Source organism: Pseudopodoces humilis, chromosome 15 (genome assembly GCF_049639895.1).
Source record: "Pseudopodoces humilis isolate 2021_Gansu_Grassland_sample_001 chromosome 15, ASM4963989v1, whole genome shotgun sequence".
Taxonomy (NCBI): Eukaryota; Metazoa; Chordata; class Aves; order Passeriformes; family Paridae; genus Pseudopodoces; species Pseudopodoces humilis.
The window spans coordinates 5,410,236-5,431,423 of NC_142214.1; the positions used below are offsets into that span (position 1 = coordinate 5,410,236).

General features: G+C 53.1%; 1 protein-coding gene and 1 pseudogene across 1 annotated transcript in view; one reads left to right on the plus strand and one right to left on the minus strand.

Annotated features, from left to right (window-relative positions):
• The window catches only part of EDA (ectodysplasin A), a 61,433-nt gene extending 58,852 nt beyond the window's left edge, over positions 1 to 2,581 (minus strand). Inside the window, exon 1 of the mRNA XM_005526146.2 lies at positions 2,309 to 2,581. Within this exon, the coding sequence (XP_005526203.2) occupies positions 2,309 to 2,581 (273 nt within the window). The remainder of the gene's footprint in view (positions 1 to 2,308) is intronic.
• LOC102102268 (SAP30-binding protein pseudogene) lies at positions 2,580 to 21,185 on the plus strand (annotated as a pseudogene).
• Positions 21,186 to 21,188: the final 3 nt, after the last annotated feature.

Here is a 21,188-nt window from a genome sequence, read left to right on the forward strand (position 1 = left end):
CTTCCATCCCAAATGAGTTACATATTTGGATACCCTGTGAGATAGGGAAGCGGGGTGTTATCGAGCTGCCAAATCTCACTCCTGTCATGAGGTCATTTCTGGCACGTGGCCAGGTGGGGTTTCAGCCAAAATCTCAGCGCTGACCATCGCTCCCCGTCCTTCCCCCTGTGCTCCTCTTCCTCCTGCCTCAGGTCAGAAAGATGGGGGTGGAATAAAATGATTAAAAAATAAAGAAAAAAGGGTCAGGAAGGGGAGGGAGTATCTTTTGGGTTTAAGTCAGTTTGTACAATCACAACACACACAGCACTTGGCCTCTTCACTGAGGACACCTCAGCAGCTGAAGGACATTTGAGGGCTCACAGCCCTGTGGTCATTGGTGCCCCCCAAAAAAACCCTGGCTCTGACCATGGTCCTCAGGAGAGAAATGTCATTGATCACACCTCTTGAATTAATTATTTAGTAATTTCAGCCCAATTTATGCATGCATCACATGTATGGGATGACACTTTGGGTTTGACAGCAGCACAGCTCAGAAGAGCTGCCAGGAACTGCACATGCACCCCAAAGCTGGACAGTAACTTCCTAAATAAAGTTGTTTGCAAACTCCTCATTTAGCTGTTTTAATCACTGAAGGGATGCACTCACAGCACCCTGGGACACCCAAAGTGCTTGTTTTTAGCTCCACATCGACTCAAGGCAGAAAAAATCAGTGAGAAACGGGTGAGCAGCACCACTAAAAATCTCATTTATCACACGTTGTCACGGCAGCCGTTCCCAACCAGAGCAGCTCCGGAAGCTCAGGCTCCCTTCCCCATGTCCCTACTACCAGCAACCCTTGTCTCCAACCCAACTGCTCCAATGTGCCCCAAAGAATATTTCATCTCAAGCCTGACAGGCCAGATGTAGAATAAAGAAATAAATAATTAGCTTTACCTTATCTGGAGTCCGTCAGCTGCAGAGAGCGACGCTCAGAGCTCCGTCCGCATCCAGAGACAAATTATCTAACGCTGTAATTTATGAATGCCTCAAGTATTTGCCCTGGTATTTCATTATACACTCGCTGGAAAGAAGAGCTCGAAAGACTAAACAGATCCAGCACGGTAACACGAAAGGCACTCCAGCCGTGCGCTATTCCAAGGCAACCCAGGAATCCCAGCACGACATCAAACTGCTCCGGCTCACTCTGTGTTGACACTGCTCGAGGGGCAGCGAGGGGAGAGCGATGACCCGGGAGCTCGGCTTCCCTCCGGTTCAACGCTGGACTTGGATTTATTATGGGAAGCTGCGGGATCCAGGCAGCGAAGGAAGCGCAAGCCCGCCCGGCTTTCCCGGGGGCAGCCGAGGCCGGCGCGGCGGAACGGCTCCCGCTGCCAAGTGGGAGGAAGAGTTCCAAACTCGCCGCTTTATCAAAGCTATTTTCGTCCTTCCCCCCCACACGCTGATAACCAGCAAGGCGAGGACCGCCGGTGCCGAGGCAGGGCTTGGCATCTCCCCCGAAACCCCGCTGCGACTCCGCGGCAAAGCCACCCCGGCACCTTGGGGGAGCGGGCCATCCGCTCGGGAGGCTCGGAGGGGAGGAAACTCCTTCCTCCAGCTTATCCTGCTCGCAGCGAGGTTTCGTGCCTGGAAAAAATGAGCTAAGTTTGCGAGCGGAGGCCCCAGCTCCGCTCCGGCTTTCCCAGAGGCTCTCGGGACAGGCGACCCCCCCCGAGGGGCTGGGGACAGCGGCGGGGACAACCGTGAGGCTGCTGCCCACCTGTCCTGCACAGGCTGAGGAGCTGCTGCGGGGGGGACACCGAGGCATCACCCAAAAGGTGATGCACTGGGCTGGGGGAGCAGTGGAATCACGAACCCGGCGCAGGAGGAGGGAGGGAGGGAGAGGAGCGAGCGGAGGCCGTGCGGGACCGGGACCCAGCGCGCACGGCGGGTGCGGGGCTGAGCCGTGCGGGGCTCCCCGGCAGCAGCACCCCGCGCCCGGGGGGACCCCGCAAGGGCCGGGGCAGAGCCGCTGCCCCCCGCCAAGGCTGGGCTGTCGGGACACACGGCGGGTCTGTCGCGACAGGGAGACGGCGAGCAGCAGGTGGAATACAGGCGGCCCCGCAGCCCGTCACCCCCAGCCCAGACGAGTTCCCCGCGCGTCTCATCCCCGCACCCCAAGTTCGGGGCTTTCCCCCCTTTCTCCCCCAAACTCCGCCGAGGGGCCGTCCCGCAGCGCCCCGCGGCGCGGCACCCGAGCGCGGGGATGGAGCCGGGGGATGGCCCCGAGCGGCGCGGAGCCCCCGGTCCCCCCGCCCCCGGCCGGACCCACCTGCTGGCGCCGCTCCGCGCCCTCGGCCGCCCGCAGCGGGCGCCCCCCGGCCGGGGCTCCGGGCGCTGCCGCCGTCCCGTCCCGGCGCGGCGGGGCCGCGGGCTGCGGGCCGCGGTCGCGGCGGAGTTCGGAGCGCAGCTCCAGGTAACAGCCCAGCGTCAGGACGTGCAGCGCCAGCGACAGCGCGAAGAAGCCGAGGAAGAGCCGCCAGCTGCCGCCGCCACCGCCGCAGGCGCAGCCGCGGGGAGCCGCCGCCCTGCGCTCCGCGCCCATGGTGCGCTCGGGCGGAGCGGCGCGGAGCGGCCCCAGCGCTGCTGGTCCCGGGGCGCGCCGGGCCCCGCGGGCTGCGCGGCCGGGCCGCCACCGCCCCGCCGGGGGGCGGGGCCGAGCCCGGGGGGCGGGGCCGGGCCGCCAGAGGGGCGGGGCCTGGCAGGGAGGGGCGGGGCTCGGCCGGGGCAGCGCCGCCTCAGCGTCCGGGCGGGGGGCGGGGCCTGAGAGGGGGAGGGGCCTGGGCAGACCCGGCGATCCTGCGGGGCGGGGATATGCAAATCAGAAGGGCGGGGTTAGAGCGCGCTGGAGCCACGCCCCTCCACGGGCCCGATCCCGATCCCTGTCCCGGTCCCTGTCCCTGTCCCTGTCCCGGTCCCGGTCCTGGTCCCTGTCCCGGTCCCTGTCCCGGTCCCTGTCCCTGTCCCGGTCCCTGTCCCGGTCCCTGTCCCTGTCCCTGTCCCTGTCCCGGTCCCTGTCCCGGTCCCTGTCCCTGTCCCTGTCCCTGTCCCGGTCCCTGTCCCTGTCCCTGTCCCGGTCCCGGTCCCTGTCCCTGTCCCTGTCCCTGTCCCGGTCCCGGTCCCGGCACGGGCAGGCGCGGTGATGGGTGGGCCCGTGCCCAGTGCGGTGCAGGAGGGTCCGGTCCCTCTTCCGATCCCAGTCCCAGTGCCGGTCAATTTCCCCATCCCGATCCCAATCCCGGTATGGATGGACCTGATCCCGGTCCCGGTGACCGCAGTCCCTCCAATCGCTGTTCCAGGATTCCTGGTTGCAGATACCAGGCGCCACCGATCCCCGGTAGTGGCAGCGTTGTCACCGCTCTGCCGGGGGACACGGCCGAGAACGGGGGTGCCCAGGGGTGTGGGAGTGTTTTGGGGCAGCTGTCGCTGCCTTCTCCAGCTTTTTAAAGGTTGATTGTCACTGCTGGAAGCTTATGGAAGCTGGAAAACAGCCTGGGAAAGAGTGAACCAGCGAGAGGATGGGTTTGGAGAGGGAACCACGGAATCAAATCACACCTTGTTTGGTTTGGAAGGATCTTAAAGCTCATGGAGAGGAGTTGGCAAAGCCTGGGCTGGTTCCATTCCCAGTCAGGGGGTTTAATCGATATCAAGAGGGATAATGTGATGAGTAAGGGGCTGTGTGATGCTCACAGGCTGCCAGGAAATTCGACTTGAGAAATTGGAAATGTTCTGAACAATCTCGAGAGGCGGCCTGAAGAAAATAGGATTTGATTTGGAAAAGTAAAATGAAAAAAATGACAAAAAGCTATTAAATGCAAGGTGTTAATGGCAGCAGAGTTGGTGGCACTGCAGAGGAGGATTCCAGCTGGTTTTGGAGGATCACATGATGCAGAGCAGGTCAGCAGTGCTGCGAGATGTCAGAGCCATGCCCTGATCTCCAGGAAGGGCCAGCACCAAGGGCTGTCACCAGCACGTCCCTGAGATGGGTCCTGGCGAGCTCCCCTGGGTGGGCTCCGAGAGCTGGGTGGTCCCGTGCCAGGTCTGTGCTCCCAGATCCTGGGGGCAGGGTGAGTTTCTCACGAAGCTGTCCCTTCCAGGAGAAACCCTTCCAAGTCCTGGAACACATTGTCTGAGAATTTGTGGGGTCTTCATCCCACAGATCACAGCCATAAAGAATCCCCTGGTGGCCTTGTCCTGCCTTTGGGGAGGAGGACGACCTTTGCCAGCCCTTCCTGGCCTTCTTTTCCTGCAGGAAGGTTTTTCTTCCTATAGTCCTGTGTCATAAATATGAAATTCCATTAGAGTCTCTGTTTTCATTTAAGAAAGAAATGTTTCCCTAATATTTGGGGAGAGCAAAACTGGAAGCATCAAGCGCTGCCAATCCAAACAACTGAGGAGCAAAAAGCAAAATAAACACAAATGAACCCTCTGTTCAAAACCCTACAATTATTCTGGGAACATTTATAATTATTTGAGTGCTTAGTGTTGTTACTGGTTTTCATAGGATCGCAGAATATCCTGAATTGGAAGGGACCCACAAGGATCATCAAGACCAACTCCTGCACCACCAAAATCCTGTTTTTCAAGATGAAAATCCCAACTCAAATCCTACATGGACCTACCCACACTTGCAGCAGCCTCATCCCATTTTCTAGGGTCACTGAGGTTACTTTGAAGGTGGATTTTAGAGGTCAGCCTGGGGCTGGGTCAGGGGGAAGATGTGAGCTCTCCATTCCTGCCTAGATCTCATCAGGGATTTAAGCCAAATGGAAAGATTTCTGCCTCCAAGAGCTGAGCAGCATCCCACTAATTAAAAAGGAATCCCAGGTGATGATGGAATTAAAACATAATTAATAAGTGGGATCCTCACACCCAGACCAGTCGAGCCCCACAGCCCATGGTTGCAGTTTCTCCAGGTTTTTATTTTAATTCCTCTTCTTCCGAGCATTCCTTCCCCTTCCTCTGCCATCCCTGAGAAACTTTGTTACACGGATGAAGAACCTCACAGATTTAAGTTGTTTTTGTATCCTGCCTGTGCTCCAAGAATCCTGGTCCAGGAGAAGCAGGAGCCAGAGGGTGGGGAAGATGCAGAAGGGATCCCTGATGCTCTGGATGGGAAAACAAAGAGCAGTTGAGAGGGTCCTGGGGAGGGTGGGCAGAGGCTGCAGAGGAGGAGAACACACAGAGGACATGTCTGGAATGACTTTTTCTCTTGGTTCCCAAACTTGCTGGGTTTTTTCCAGCATTGCCTTCCCACCCCAGCAGGATTAAACCACAGGTGGGAGGAAGCCGCTGTAGCTTAGGAGATTTCCCTTCCCTTTGGAATGGGTACAACTCTGCAGAGCACAGGGCACTCCCTGGCAGGTCTGAGTGCCCCTCTCCATGTGAATTCCTCAGAGCAGGGAATCTTCCAGTGATGTAAAGCAGCTTTGAGCCCATTTCCCATTTACATTTTGGCAGCAGCTGCAATTCCTGCAGCGGCTGCAGAGTCGAGTTTAACATGTGTGACCTCAAAGCTTTGGAATTCCTGACTTTTGAGGAAAGCCATCCCTTGCTCTCTCAGAGATGTTCTCAACAACATGAGTACAATAAAGTCTCCTAAAACCTGAAATCCTGGCACTCCAACAGCACATCCATGGGCGTTTATGAGCCCTTAGAAAGGAGAATCCTGATTTTATGGAGCCTCCATCCAGCGCTGCAATCTCAATTCCTCTTCCTCAGTGAGATCTAAGATGTTCCATACAATCTGATTTGCTTAAGACTGTTTTTTCAGTAACTGTGAGCTCTGTCTGTGCAGGAAAGGTAATTATTTGTGTCCAACTGCTTCCAGAGGAGCAGGGATTGAGCAATATGTTCATCTTAGAAGAGCAAGATGTACTAAGGAATCACATTCATGGCTTTTTCCTAGCTCTGCCAGGGACTCTTCCAAGATTTTCCCTCTCAGGACATCTCAGTGTCTCTGAGCATTCATCTCTCCCTCTCATCTTACTCCATGAATTCTCACAATTAGCACTAAGTTGCTCAGAGAAGCTGTGGCTGCCCCATCCCTGGAAGTGTCCAAGACCAGGATGGATGGAGCTTGGAGCAAGCTGGGCTAGTGGAAGGTGTGGAAAGCCCATGGCAGGGGCTGGGATGGGCTTTTTACAACAACAACAACAACAACAACAACAAGCTGTGCTGACTCTTGCTGGGCTTATTTTCACATTTCCCCCTGCACTGCTGACTTTTAAGGACCAGCAGCACACTGACACCTCATTTTCCTGCATGGAACAGGCCTTGCTCTGTTGTGAAGGAAGATGAGGCCTGGCAGCCCCACGATTCCATCCTGGAGCACACCGGAGGAGGTTTGGCCAAGGAGGCCGAGTTCATCCTAAACACAACTTCTTGCAGAGGGGGTGAGGAAGATGCTGCTCTTGGTTCTGTTGTATGTTTATTTATATGTTATTTGGTGATAATGAGAACCAAATGTTCGGGATCTATTCAGTTCTTAAACTTTTATAGACTCATTGTCTTGATTTTCAACTGTGCAGCCGTCTCCGAGCCCCTGCCTCCCCCGGAATCATGGAAGTGCCGTCGGTGACCAGGCTCAGCTGTGCTCTTACTCATCCTGGCTGGAACAATGATATTCCACACCACGTTATTCAACCTCCCTGGTGCCTCCTGGCCCCCTCATCCCGACCCCTCGGCTCCCACATCCCGGGTCAGCGCCGGAGCCGGCCAAGGCATTGTCCTGGGGGTGCCACTTTTGGGCTGTGCTGGTGCCAGGGAAAGAGGATACGATCTGTGCCTCGAGGAGCAGACGTGATACATGAAAGATGCTCTGCCAGAGAGCCCAGAGCTTGCTCTGCCCCTCGGATCGCTCACCAAAAGGCAGGGAAAAGGAAGGAGCTGCACCCTGATGCTGAGCCGGAGCAGGGACCACAGAGAAGGGGCTCCTCTCCCTGCCCCGTGGCAAGGATTTCTCCAGCCTTCCTGGTGCCAAGGATTTCTCCAGCTTTCCTGGTGCCAAGGATTTCTCCAGCTTTCCTGGTGCCATGGCCTTGTTGGATCCTAGGTTGGACTCAATGATCTCTGAGGTCTTTTCCGACTTCATTCTGTGCTTTTCCGGGCCTGTTTGTCCAGGAGCAGAGCTCTGGATTTGGGGCTCTTTGGGGAAAAGGTGCCACCCCACAGAGCCACGCCCTGTCCAGGTGGGACCCCCCCCAAGAAGACCCTTCCCCACCTAAACCATGACTGCTCTCACAGCACAAGGGTTCGCACCAGCTTTGCCACACCCTGAGAGCCCCTTCCAGTGCCTAAAAAGGCTCCAGGAGACTTGGAAAGGGACTTTGGACAAGGGATGGAGGGACAGGACACAGGGAATGGATTCCCACTGCCAGAAGTACATGGGATTAGCACCAAATTGTGGGCATGGGAAACTGGAACCTCAGTGTCACCACTTGTGTGTTCTCTGGGCAAGGGGGAATTCTGACAGGAGAGCTCCTGGAAATCCCCTGCCCGAGGTTTGTGGCCAGTGTGTCCATTTCAGCCTCTTTGGCTTTTGCTTCTCTCTCGTTAGAAATGTAAATTCTGTGGATAACGATTTGAGCCCAAAGATGCAATTTCTGCATTAAGAGAGACAAATATAAAGTGACTAAAACCCTTTGTGGAGCAGAGCCACAGTTCCAGCCCCAGCAGAGAATCCCAGAATGGTTTGGGTGAGAAGGGACCTTAAAACTCATCCCATCCCACCCCCTGCCCTGGGCAGGGACACCTTCCACTGTCCCAGGCTGCTCCAAGCCCCATCCAGCCTGGCCTTGGGCACTTCCGGGGGTGGGGCAGCCACAGCTTCTCTGGGCAACCTGTGCCAGGGAAGAATTTCTTCTCAAAATTATCTCTAACTCTGCCCTCTGTCAGGTTGAAGCCATTCCCCCTTTTCCTGTCACTCCAGGCCCTTTTCCAAAGCCCAGTTCTGGCCTAAACTCAAACTTTCAAGCATTTCGGGTGAGACAGGGCAAGTCCAGCATTAAGAACCAAAGCCCTGGCTTCAAAAAGGGTAAATCCAAGGAATTCATATCAAAGCAGGAGCAGTCATAAGGAGAACATATGGAAGTGTCTTTTTCTGCTCACAGTGATTGGAAACTGCACGCCCAGGCCCTGATCCAGCTACAGGACCCCACATCCGGGGCTTAGTTTCCAGGTGACCCGGGATTTCAGCGATTTCCAGCCTTGGGATTGTTAATGTGAGATGACAGCAATAACCAGGGAAGGAAAACCCCACGTGTTTGTTCTTCCCAGCGTGCCAGCACTTGTGGATTTAAGCGAGGAGAAAGATCACAAAGCTCAGACAGAATATCCTCCAGAACACAGCCCTAAAGCAGCAATTTCCTCTGCAGAGCCCATGTGAGATCAAGGCAGGATAAAGCACTCCATGTGAGCCTGGCTGAGGGGATTTGGGAAGGGGCAGGAGCCATTTGTTGGGGATGGAATAGTAAAGATTAAATTGGGTGTTACAGAGGGACCTTTCCAGAGGGAACAGCTCCAGCTCCGAGTGCCATTTGCCTTCACCTCTTCTCCACGAGGAGACTCCTGGCTTTGGGAATGCAGCATTCCTAAGCTAAACCTGCTGATGGGAACATGTGCATTTCATCTCAGAATGAATAAAAAAATGATTGAAAAATAGCAAACCCTGTAATTTTGGTGAAGAATAATTCCCGTGCGATTGGAGGCAGCGTGCTCTTGGATGGAAGGGCCGATTCCTCCGGATCAATGCGTGGGAACATCTGCTTTATCTCACCGAGATCTGAAGAGGTAAGAGCTGACAGCTCTTTGTGGGAATCTTTGCTATCTCACTGTATATCTAAATTACATTTATTGATGTCCAACGTTGATGTTTCGGGTAATTCTCGTGGATCTCACAACCTTCTGTTTCAAATTCACAGTCTTCCACCACTCAAGCTATTATTATTTTTACCAGTCCCAAGGGTGTGCTGGAGTCTCTTTGGTACAAATTAGAAAGGCTTTTATGAAAAACTCACAGTTTATGGAACAGAGGTTCCCGTTGGCTTCCTGACCCCGAGGTAGTGACAGCTCCCACCGGAGCCTCACCCACAGCAGGGGTTTTAGCACCGTTCCCAACGCGGCTCGGGAGCTGACACGGGGTGAGGAACAGCAGTAATTTCCCCCAAGAGGGACAAAAAAGCCAAATGTTGACAAGTTTATGAGTACAAACATGTCAGGGGATCTCCTGGCAGCGAGGCTTTGCTCCAAGCCTGTGCTGGGTTTACCTGGGGCTGATTTTTCACCTGGGCTGGGCTCTGAGCTGTGGGAGAAGGGAACTGGGGGAGACACAACCCATTCAGCAAGGCACAAGAGTGGGGTAGAAATGACCCAAAGATCCTGACCCAATTAATTCTATTAAAAAAAAACCCCAAACTCAATGAGTTTTGGAGAAAAGATCAAGCAACACAGCTGAGGGAGAGAAGAGGGTGGTAGGAGGATGCTGAAGGAAGGAGAGTCACAGAATCCCAGGATTTCCTGAGCTGGAAGGGACCCACAGGATCATCCAATCCAACTCCTGGCCCTGCACAGACACCCCAACAATCCCACCCTGTGCCTGGGAGCATTGTCCAAACCCTCCTGGAGCTCTGGCAGCCTCGGGGCTGTGCCCATTCCCTGGGAACCTGTTCAGTGCCTGACACCCTCTGGGGGAAGAACCTTTCCCTAAAATCCAACCTGAACCTGCCCTGACAGCTCCAGCCATTCTTTGGGTCCTGACCCTGGTCACAGAGAGCAGAAATCAGAGCTGAATGAAGCTCCAAGCACCCTTGGAAAGGTGACAGACTGTGAAGGGTAAGCAGGAAACCAGAGGGAGGTGGGGGCAGCAAACCCAATCCTCCCCAGCTCTTTCCCATCAAGGGCTTCTCCTCACTGCAATTAAAGTTGAATTAATAAAAATATGGAGTTTTCAGTGGGGAAAACACATCAGTGAAACCTTGATCTTCTTCAGGTACCAAAAGAGATCCAAGGCCATGATCCAAAAGAGAAACCAGGAAAAGCAGAACAAGGGAGAAAGAAATCACCCAGTAAAACCCATCTGGTTCACAGCACCCATGGAAATCCATACAAACCCACCTTCCACAGCCCCTCCAGGCTCTGCTGGGGCAAAGGGGGCTGGAATGAAAAATTAATTGTAAGCTGTTACTTAACACAGATTTTGAGACAAAAAGAAGAGAACAAAGGAGTCCTTCAGGCAAAAAATGTGGAAAATGATGATCATTAATAACATCAACTCCTCACTCCAGGATTTTCATCAGTTGGCTGAGGTGGCACCACATTGTCAAGTCACAAAAGCCATAAACACACCCAAAAAAACCTGACTGATCCCAGAAAAATAAATGTAGGACTCACCAACATCAGGAGCTCCAGCTGGACTGTGTCCAGAATGTCAAGACTTGGAAAGGCCTAAAATCATCCTGGAGTTTCCTGGTAGGTGGAAAACACCCTGAAACTGCATTCCTGATAGGAGGAATCTTCTCTTCAGAATTCTTAATCTCCCATGGTCAAGTGCTGATGTGAAAAACAGGGATCTCAAGCACATTTTTAGAGCCCTGTTTCTGAATTTCCATAAATCCCAAGTTCACCTCTGCTCAGGGAGGATGGAAAAGCTGCAGGAGGTCTGAAATTGTTCAGAAATACACATTTGAAAATGATCCTTTTCCTTTTTGATAACCCAGAAAGCAGGAGCTGGTGTGCCATCTATTAAACTATAAACAAAGACATAAAAGAGGAATTCCTAATCCACATCCAGAAGGGCTGAGGTTCAAAATCCAGACCCCACCCAGGATTTCAGCATCTGGAGAGTCCCATCTCACACCTCAAAACATTCCCAGGCCTGGACTTTGATTTGGGTCTGCTGCCCTTTCTGCCTTTTTCTCGGAGGTTCAGCATTTTCCAGGCTCTTTCCAGCAGAATTCTTTCCATGCTGCCCATCACAGTTTTTATGGAGTCACGAGGCAAATTTACAGCTGAGAAACTTCTCCCTGGCCCCACGCTGCCTCCCAGCTTTGATGTGCACAGCCCTATAGCCATGAAAACTCACATCCACTTAACTCAAATCCCTGCTAATCAAATCCTTGGGAAGCAGCACGTTCCTGGGTGGATTTGCAGCTGCTGCAGCAGTTTGGGCACCATGTGGCCACCAAAACCCTTCCCTAGGAGCTCAGGAGCGGCAGCAATGCTCCCCAAGCACCCAGGAGGTTGGTGGGAATGAGAGATGGCACCAGGATTGCCAGGACACGTCCTGCCAGCAGCATTCCCAAAGGAGAATATCCCAAACACGCTCCTGAAAAGGTAAACACTGCATCCCAACACTGCTCACCACCCCAGGCCCTTGCAGGACCCTAAATGTAGTTCCTAAAGCCCAGCTGGGACCCAGAGCTCTCAGACTGGGGCAGCTTAGGGCACACTCAGGAGGAGTCACTCTGGGACTGGGAATCACCTGGGCTGCTGCAATTGCCTGCAGCAGGACAACCTGGGGCACCTGAGGCTTCCTGGGGACAGGCTCCAGCGGGTGCTTTCCTGTCTGGGGAGCCAAACACCTCTTCCATCCTCTCTGGACAACCTCTGCCACCCTCACAGCCAGGAATTCCTTCCCAATATCCCACCTAACCCTGCCTCTGGCAGCGGGAAGCCATTCCCCCTTGTCCTGTCCTTCCATCCCTTGTCCCAAGTCTCTCTCCAGCTTTCCTGGAGCCCCTTTAGGCACTGGAAGGGGCTCTGAGATCGCTCTGGAGCCTTCTTTTCTCCAGGTGAGCACCCCCAGCTCTCCCAGCCTGGCTCCAGAGGGACTCCAGCCCTTGGAGCAGCTCCGTGGCCTCCTCTGGACTCTCAGAGCAGCTCCAGGTCCTTCTGATTTTGGGGTTCCAGAGTTTGAGGCAGCTCTGCTGGTAGGGTTTCACCTGAGCAGGGCAGAGGGACAGAATCCCCACTTCCTGCTGCCCACGCTGGGGAAGTGCTGCCCCCTCATCATCACCCCCACCCCTCTCACTGTGACCCCCCAGCCCCCTAAATCCCCCATCCTGCACCCCCCACTCTATGCCTTGGCTCTCCAGCAGAGCTGGTGCCTCCCCCATTTGCCTCCTGCACCAATCTCGTTTTTTGAAACATTTATTTCCATCCCCAGCCAATTTCTTCCCCTTTTCCTGGTATTCTTTCCAAACAGAGGTTTCCAGCTCGGGATGGGGATGGCCACAGTGTAACTCCAGAGCTTTATCCCGTGGCCTTTCCCAGCCTGGCATGCAGCGCTCAATTTGGAGCGCGGTGTCCTCCCTCTGTTCCATGCCGAGCTCTGTTGTCCAGAGGAATTAATTCCAGATTATGTGTGGGTGTGGACTTCAGCTGGGCAAAATTTGGATACCCTGGTTGAGTCATTATTGTCTGATGAATCTCTTGGTGACAGCCTTCGCCCCTATTGTTCTGAGGTGAGCCCCGTGGCAAGAAATGTGAAAGCAAGAAACAAAAGAATATAAAGAAAGGTTACGAAATCAAATTCAGTTAAGGCAGGGTTATTGTCCCTCCATCCTGCCTCTCTGGCCTCCAGTTGGGATTGGATTTGGCAGAAAAACAACCCCCATGGGACAGTGGCTGGGGTTTAGAGCAGGTTCTGGGGGGAACCCATCCCCGTGGGACCCTGGTGGCCCCAATGAACAGCAGAGACAGGAGGAGGAGTTATCATCAATTCTTAACATTTTATTTCTTTACTGGGTTAAACAAGGAGCAGAGAAAACCTCGGCCCCAAAATACAACAGAACTGAAAGCATTACAGGTACAGAGACTATTGAACACAGAGAGTAGTAGGATAATATTTTAATACAACTGAATTATAGCATGGGATTGTGTTTTTGTTGGGTTTTTTTTGTTTGTTTTTTGTCAAACCAGTTTGGAAAATAAATGTAATAGGAACTAGTGCAAAAAAGTTCTAAACATGAAGCACAGTGTATAAAATGGCATAAGAAAACTGTCCCCTTGAGGACACAGTCACTTTCTTATGACAGAAGGGAGAAAGAGAAACAGAAGGGGGGTGGGAACAGAGGGAGGGTCCAGTAGGCGGAGGAGGAAAAGCTGGAAAGAAAGAGAAACCGGGCCAGGGGATTAGAAAGGATACTTTGAGTTCAGCAATGTTGGTTTGTGTTTCACCACCACGCACTGTTAAAGGACCTCGTTGGGGTCAGGCCGAGCTCTGTCACCACCCATGGCACAAGCACTTGAGAAGGGTTCGGGCACCAGCAGCCTGGGCACTGCAGGGGTTGGGTCCCACAGGTCCCCCTGAGGTCCCCACAGGTCCCCCCAAGGCCCTGGGACACCCAGCACAAGGCAGGGAGCCCCAGCTCAGACACGCTCCAGGGGGAGAAGGGCACAAGGGGCTGGGGTCTCCTCCTGCTCTCCCTTCCCACATCCCTCCTGAACACGGCGTTGGCTCCCTCAAGGACCAGCACACGGAATTTGTTCCCAATTTCCACCCCTGTGCTCAGACAGGAGCATCTCCCTTTTGAAGGCATCCTGAGGCTGTGTCCGAACAGGAGGTTCGGAGGAGCTGGAATCAGTTTGGGTTGGAACAGAAAACCAACCCAAACCTCCACAGAAGCATGGCTGGGCTCCCCAGGAATTCCTCCCAAGCGTCAGCATCTCTTGATTCCCACGAGGGAGGTGTCCCTGCATTCCCAAGGTGTTATCCCGACCTGCTCAACCAGGATTTGCTCCAGCCTGTTCCCACCACGGAGCCACCCAGCCTCCTGCCCTGGAGAAACTGGCTGGATACTATTTTAAGGAGAGCTGGTTGGAATTCCTTACAAATTGCTATTCTCTCCCAATCCGCTGCTGCCCGTTCCAACTGTGCGAGCAGAAAAAGTGTGATTGGTACTTTTTAATATTTTTTTTTTGCCTCATATTCTTTTTGGAAAATGAAAGGTTTTGTGGGAAAGGGCTGTTCTGGATGCATTTCTCAATTTGCAAAAAAAAAAAAAAAGAAAAAAAAAAAGGAAAAAAAAATTGGTCCTAATGATCAATCTGGCTTGTTTTGACAAGTTTCAAAATTAAAAAAAATCACTGTCTGGCTCTTTTTGTCTTTTTGTTTTGCAATTCAGGCATGTCCAGTTCCCAAATACATTTAAAAATGGTAAAACCAACCCCAAATTTCATAAGCCAAACCTAATTCTTGGGGTTTTTCTGCTGAGTTTCAGTTTACAACAAGAGGAGTTGTCGACTTTCTGGGCTGAAAAAGGATCATCCTGAAGTGCTAAAAAGGCTGGAAACTGCTCCTGGCCTGGAACACAAGCCCTGGAGATGTGGAGCAGGAAAGGGTGGAGGGACTGGGCTCAGGAACTCACCCATCTCCTGCCCAGGCCTTTGAGAGGGGCTGAGAGTTTTGATAAAATCCCAACAACTTTTAAAATTTATTATTCCTTATTTATGATCCTGAATTAAAAATGGTCCATCCCCTACCGTAGCATTCCCTCTACTCCCTTCCTCCTTCCTCACAGAGACACGTAGGGCTGGGAGGTCACCCAAAGAACCACCTGGACCAAGAACACCCAAAAAATCCTTCCATTCCTGGAATAAAATGGACTCATGGTGGGAGCTGTGCAGCTCCAGGGCTGCTGTGATCCAGGAGCTCCTAGCAGGCTCCTTTGGTGGGAGGAAGGATGGTTTTGGGGCTGTGTGATGGTGGTACCTCCAGCTGGGTTGTCCATGAGCTAACTTTTGGGCTGAGGGAGATCCTTAACATCCAACCTGAACATCAGACATGGCCCTTCCCAACTTTTCCAGCCTAGTTTAAGAGACTTAAGCCCCAGGGATGGAAAGCCCCAGGAAAGCACAAAAAGCTGATACACAGAATTCCCTGCCTGTCTTGGGTTACAATGTAAGCTGTAACCAAAAGATAGGTGGGGCAGTGTCCTTTATCTTCCCCATGACTCAGCCCTGGTAACTCCCTCCAGTTCACCATCACCACCAATGGGCCACCAGGGTCTCACAGAATGACTTGCAGAATTACATCATCCCATTGTGAGATGCTCCACCCAGGGGGAGGAACCAAACATTCCTACCTGGATATAATCTGCGCCTTGGAACACCATGGGAGCACTACCACTGGATTCTCAGAGGACAAGAGCTCCAAAACCACCACCAGACCTCCAGAGAAGGACCAGATCTTTTTGCAGGATCACCGCTTCGACAGAAGCCTCTCCATCACTCCATCAGGACTGCAGGCACCTTTTAATCAGACTGCTACCACCACCCTGACTGACAGGGGGTCAGGTCGTGCTCTGACTCTGTCAGTCCAAGCCAGTGTTTCTGTACTACTGCCTTTATCTTAATTTTCTTCTTAAATCCTAATTCTGACTTGGAATCTCCTGCTGTTTTGCTTTCAGACTAGAACATTTTTGGTGCCCGAATTGGGGCACTCCTGGAGGCGTGGCCAAGGTGGAAGAAGGCAGCGGTGAAGTGCAGTGTCCTCTCCTTGCAGTAAGGACTCGGACAAAGCGGGCAGCGATGGGGGAACGCCCACAGGAGAGGAAGGAGGCCTGGGGTCAGTTGGGTAGGGAGAAGATGACTTTACCTGCCCGGATGGGGAAGGGTACGAAGAGGCGGATGATGGCAACAGCAGGCTGTCAGCAGATGACAATTCACAGACTGAAAAACCTGAGGCTGGTGACCTAAAGGAATTCTGTGAAGTGGAGGAAAAAGATCCTTGCGAACCAGATGCATCTTTTTCAGAGGGAGTGTGGAACGTGTCTCCAGATGAGATCAAAATCCCTCCTGAGCCTCCAGGCAGATGTTGTAAACAATTGCGGGATAAAATTGGTAAGTTGTATGAGAGGAAAATGAAAGAAGGCATGGATATGAACTATATCATCCAGAAGAAAAATGAATTTTGCAACCCCAGCATCTATGAAAAACTGATCCAGTTTTGTTCCACTGATGAAACTGGTACAAGTTACCCAAAGGACATGTTTGATCCCCACAGCTGGTCAGAGGATTCATATTATGAGGCACTAGCTAAAGCCCAGAAGACTGAGATGGACAAATTGGAGAAGGCCAAGAAAGAACGTGCAAAGATTAAATTTGTGACTGACACTAAAAGGGGTACAACAACAAGCTCTGCTTCCACAACCACCACAACATCCAGCACCACTGTGGGAGATGCCCAGAAGAGGAGGAGCAAGTGACACATGTTGAAGAAGGGTCTCACAGAATGACTCATGAAATTACATCATCTCATTGTGCGTCCCCCAGCCCTGAGGGGAGGAACCAAACATTCCTACCTGGATATAATCTGTGGCTTGGAACACTATGGGAGCACTACCACTGGATTCTCAGAGGACAAGAGCTCCAAAACCACCACCAGACCTCCAGAGAAGGACCAGATCTTTTTGCAGGATCACCACTTCAACAGAAGCCCCTCCATCACTCCATCAGGACTGCAGGCACCTTTTAATCAGACTGCTACCACCACCCTGACTGACAGGGGGTCAGGTCGTGCTCTGACTCTGTCAGTCCAAGCCAGTGTTTCTGTACTACTGCCTTTATCTTAATTTTCTTCTTAAATCATAATTCTGACTTGGAATCTCCCGCTGGTTTGCTTTCAAACTAGTACACTGCCCCATCACTTTCTGGCAGAATCCAGGAACGTTTCTGTCGTGACTTTGTCTCCACCAAGCCCTACAGGCATTCCTTTCCCAGATGCCAGCAGGGATTAGGATGAACCACAAACTGAGGGTAACCTGGGCTATGGGACCTCATTCCCTTTGTCTCTGTGGAAATCATGGAATCCCAGAATGGTTTGGGTTGGAAGGGACCTTCAAGATCATGAAGTTCCACCCCCTGTCATAGGCAGGGACACTTTCCACTATCCCAGGTTGCTCCTGGCCTTGGACCAGGTTGGGGCAGCCAGAGCGTTTCCAGGCAACCTCAACAGCCCATCCCAAACTACCACATTGGTGCCACCAGAGACCAGGTGGCATCTGCAGAGCTCCACACAGCGACACTCCATGGCCTGGCCCCACAGAATCCTGCCCAGGAGAGGCAGATATCCAGGATCTTCCCTTTATTCCCTTCCTCCAGGCAGCAGCTGAGTGTCTCCTGCCCCCGCCCATGGCCTTGAGTGGCAGTGAATGAACTGCCCTGACATCTCCTCTTGAAGCAAAGCAAAATGTGTTGAAGGAAAACCAGTTCCAGATGTTTTCCCAGTGTTGCCAAGTTACTCAACATGTTCTGCTTTAGTTGTCAGATGCTTTCAAAGCGATTTCCCTAACTCCGAGCACGAATGGTAAGGGCTCTCCCTGGGAATCTTCTGCCTGGGGCTACCATGGATCTGTATTTTCATAAGAAAAAGACTCAGCTAATGATTAATGTTCCCCAGAGGAAGCGGGGCCTTTCTTTGGGATTTTTCTTCAGTTATTTTTAATTAATTTGTACAACTGGCAGCTACATGAAAGTGCAAAACCCGAGAATAACGCTGGACCCAGCTCCTTTTGTTCCTTCTCTCTGCCCACACCTGGAGCTTGTGGAGACATCACCATCCCTCATTTGTCTGGGAATGAGAAACCCCCTCACCAGGGAGGAATCACTGCTTCCCACTGGGAATTTTCTCTGAGCAAAGAGAAGTTTGTCCACTGAAGGAAAAGTTGAGTTTTACAATATTAATCCCAACACGGGACATCTTCTTTAGGGAGAAGAGATAAGATCATTGGATGAAAAAGACAAAGCCCCTTGGGTTTAAGTTCCTGGTTGGGTAAATCATTTAGAGCTCGTGTTTTCCAAGGTGGATTTGGGAATGTGAAAAGCATTTGGGATTGCAAAGGGCCCTGCTCTGGTGGACACAGGGCTCAGCATCCCTGGACGCACAGGGTAAGGAAGCTCTTCCCCTCCTTATTCAGGCACATTCCTTCTTTATCCAAGCACACTCCCTCCTTTTCCAGGCACATTCCCTCCACTTTGAAATGAAAATAATGCCAGTGGTGTTAAGTGAGACAATGTCACCGTCTGCTTCCTGGGCTGTTCTCTCAGAGAGCAAAGCCAGAGCGCTCAGGGATGGAGGATTAGGAGGTTGTAATGTCAGACCAAAGGCAGGAATTTTATCCGACGGGCTCCTGATGATGGACTGCTCCATACACCACTTCCAGCTGCTCCTGCTCTGGGAACAGCCTTGTCTGGATCCATTTAAGGAGACTGGCAAAGTGTTGAATGCAGCATATGGTGCCCTAAAACCACAAAACTTATTGACAGCAGCCCAGACTCGCTACAGAAAAGATCTCCTTCCAAAGCCTCGCTCTGGGAAGACTCAGCACTTTCCTTCCACTTGCAGCAGGTAAAGCCCATCCCACGCTCCCAGAGAGGATCCGCATCCCCTGTGCTCTCTCTGGCATCTCGTTCTCTTGGGAACACCCCCTGGGAGCCACGGCCTGGAAAACGTGTGGATCTCCTGCCCTAGAGGCCTCTTCACTCCCAGTGGATGGGGCTCAAACCTCTCCAGTAGCCACCCAAACCAGCCCAGTTCTGCACTGGCTCCACTTCCATATTCCCTGGGATGCAACACACGCTCCTGACCTCCTAAGGGAAGCCTCCAGTTGGTGTTAGGGAAGGTGAAACTGTTTCTCACAGCTCCCAGGTTATCCCAGCAAATCCCTGCCCGCACACCCTGAAGATGACTTGGGTTGTTGGATCTCACTCCCGCAGCTCTGTGGAAATCATGAAATCATGGAATGGTTTAGGCTGTTCCACCCTCTGCCATGGGCAGGGACACTTCCTACTGGATCAGGTTGCTTCAAGCCCTGTACAACCTGGCCTTGGACACTTCCACAGCTTCTCTGGGAATCCCACACCCACCACCACCCCCAAGCCTGGTCTGATGCTCCATCACCTGTAGGGCACAAGGGCTTTGGGGCAGGGAGAAGGACACACATCCCTCAGGATGGTGCTGGATCTGGATGAGGCACAGGGACTGGGGCCGGGCCATCGTGTGCCCGCCAGCACTGCTCAGTGTCACACATGACACAATGAACAGGGCCAGTGACTCAGGGCCACTTGCTGACGCACCACACTGGGCTATTCTTCTCTCTCCCGATGAGTCGCTCCAAGATTGGACACAGTCTATCTCTGAGAGAGGCGCCTGGAATTAGCTTAACTCTTGGCAGTACAGGAGAAATCTAATTTCCTTCAGGATCCGGCTGTCTGGAGGCAGGGACGGGGCTGTGCTCCCTCCCCTGGCCTGCCTGGGAGCTTTTACTCCTTGTCAGAGCAGCTCCACAACCCACTGCTCACAGAAAACCAAGGGATTGGATCCCGGTTTGCAGAACTGCTCCATGTCCAACTCTTCTGATTGGTGTAAACTAGGCTGAAATTATATGGATGTCATGAGGAATAGTCAAATGGGAGACATCCTACTTTTTGGGTGGCAACAGCAAGGGAATCTGGTCAGGAAACACTCTCCATCTTCCATGAGCACCACCTCTCCCACCCCAAAACCCATGGGACAATGGGATCACAGGCCTCGTCTCCGCAGGACTTTGGGAACAGGCAACTGGTGGTGTGTAAACATCACCCCAAAGCTCTGAGATTCAAGTCAAAGCAGGAATCAAACATTCAGCTGCTTCTCAGAGCCTCTTTGGTCTGGAAATGGGCTGGAAATGTCAGGAAACCTGTGCTTCCCACGAGATGCCTGGTACTTCCTTCTTCCAGCCAGGCAGGAAGTAGCTTTGCTCATGGGGCTCTGCTCACGGGGCTCTGCTTCACCTCAACAGACCAGAAACTACAAAACTCCTACAGGTCATCAGCTCTGAGACCTTCTTGCACCCTCACAGGGATCTGGGATCCATTTGGGATGCAGCAGGACATTCCTCCTGCTCCATCCCTGTCTCCTGAAGTGACCCACACAGGGCTCTGCTGTAGGTTCCTGTCAAGAGCCAGCCTGGAAATAGAGGGACCATCCCAGCCCCTCTGGGAGCAGGGAGTGAGTTCACACCCAACTCATGATCTTGTGCCAAAACACCCTCTCTTCCTTCCCTGCCCACACCCAGGACAAATTACAGCCCCTGGTGCCCGGCCCGGAGGCACCACCTCGCAGTGTCCATGCTGGGGAACAGTTCTGGTGGGTGGGTGGAGAATTGGGAGTTTCCCAGGAAATGACCTGGGGATCAGATCCTAGAGATCTGATGTTTGTTTGGGGCTGAATCCCTGGATATGCTGAGCTCAGGTTAAAAAAAATCACCCCAAGTGAGTCGAATGAGGCTACACCAGCCAGCACCTTGCCTGGCCAAGTCCAGCTGGGCTCCCAGAAATTTCCGGATCTGGGGGCATCCGTGGATTGAAACTATTCACAAAAATGCTCCTCCCTAGCTGGGCTTTATTAGTGCCTCTTTGTGTGGGAGACTCTCCCTCCAAGCCAGATTTCTCCAGCCCGTTTGCCCAGTCCTCCTGCCATCCAGTCAATGATTTGTAGCTGGGAAGCACGGAAGGATGCCTTTGGGATTCCCTGCATCCAAACTGTTGCCACGTGGGAACCCTCTCCCTCACAGCCTGTGTGCTGCTGGAGTCACATCTCCCCAACTCCTCACTGAGACCAGTCTCACCAGCCAGGAAGGACAACAGAAAAGGTTACACCAAATCATCAGGACACTTGGCAAAGTGGGATGTGGGAATGCTGGGGACATCCCTCCTGCTCCATGCCTCCTCCCTCTCCTCCTCCTCACATAGAGGAGCAGGAAAGGCCAGGCTGGAGGAGCAGGTTGGGATGCAGTGAGACCAACCCCGAGTGGTACCACAGTGCAGTGTCACAGCGTCCCACTCCTGTCCCCAAACGCCTCCAGCGAGGCAGCGCCGCACTGAGGACACTGCGCCCCACCAGGGCGAGTCTGCCCCGAGCCGGTGGCTTTTCCCTGGGACAGGAGTGGGCCAGGCTGTGCCGGGAGGTGCTGCCCCTCAGCCTGCTCCCTCGGGATTCACAGACCCAGGAGAAAAGGAACGAGGGCTGGGCCGACCGTCAAACCTCGGCACGGAGCGAGGGGGAGGCGCGGGCGCCCAAGGCACTCGCGGCAGCGGCCGGGGGACCCTCGGCAGTCCCATGGGGACACCCTTCGATTCCAAGGGACCCCACCCCTCGGTCTCCCCGCCCCCGT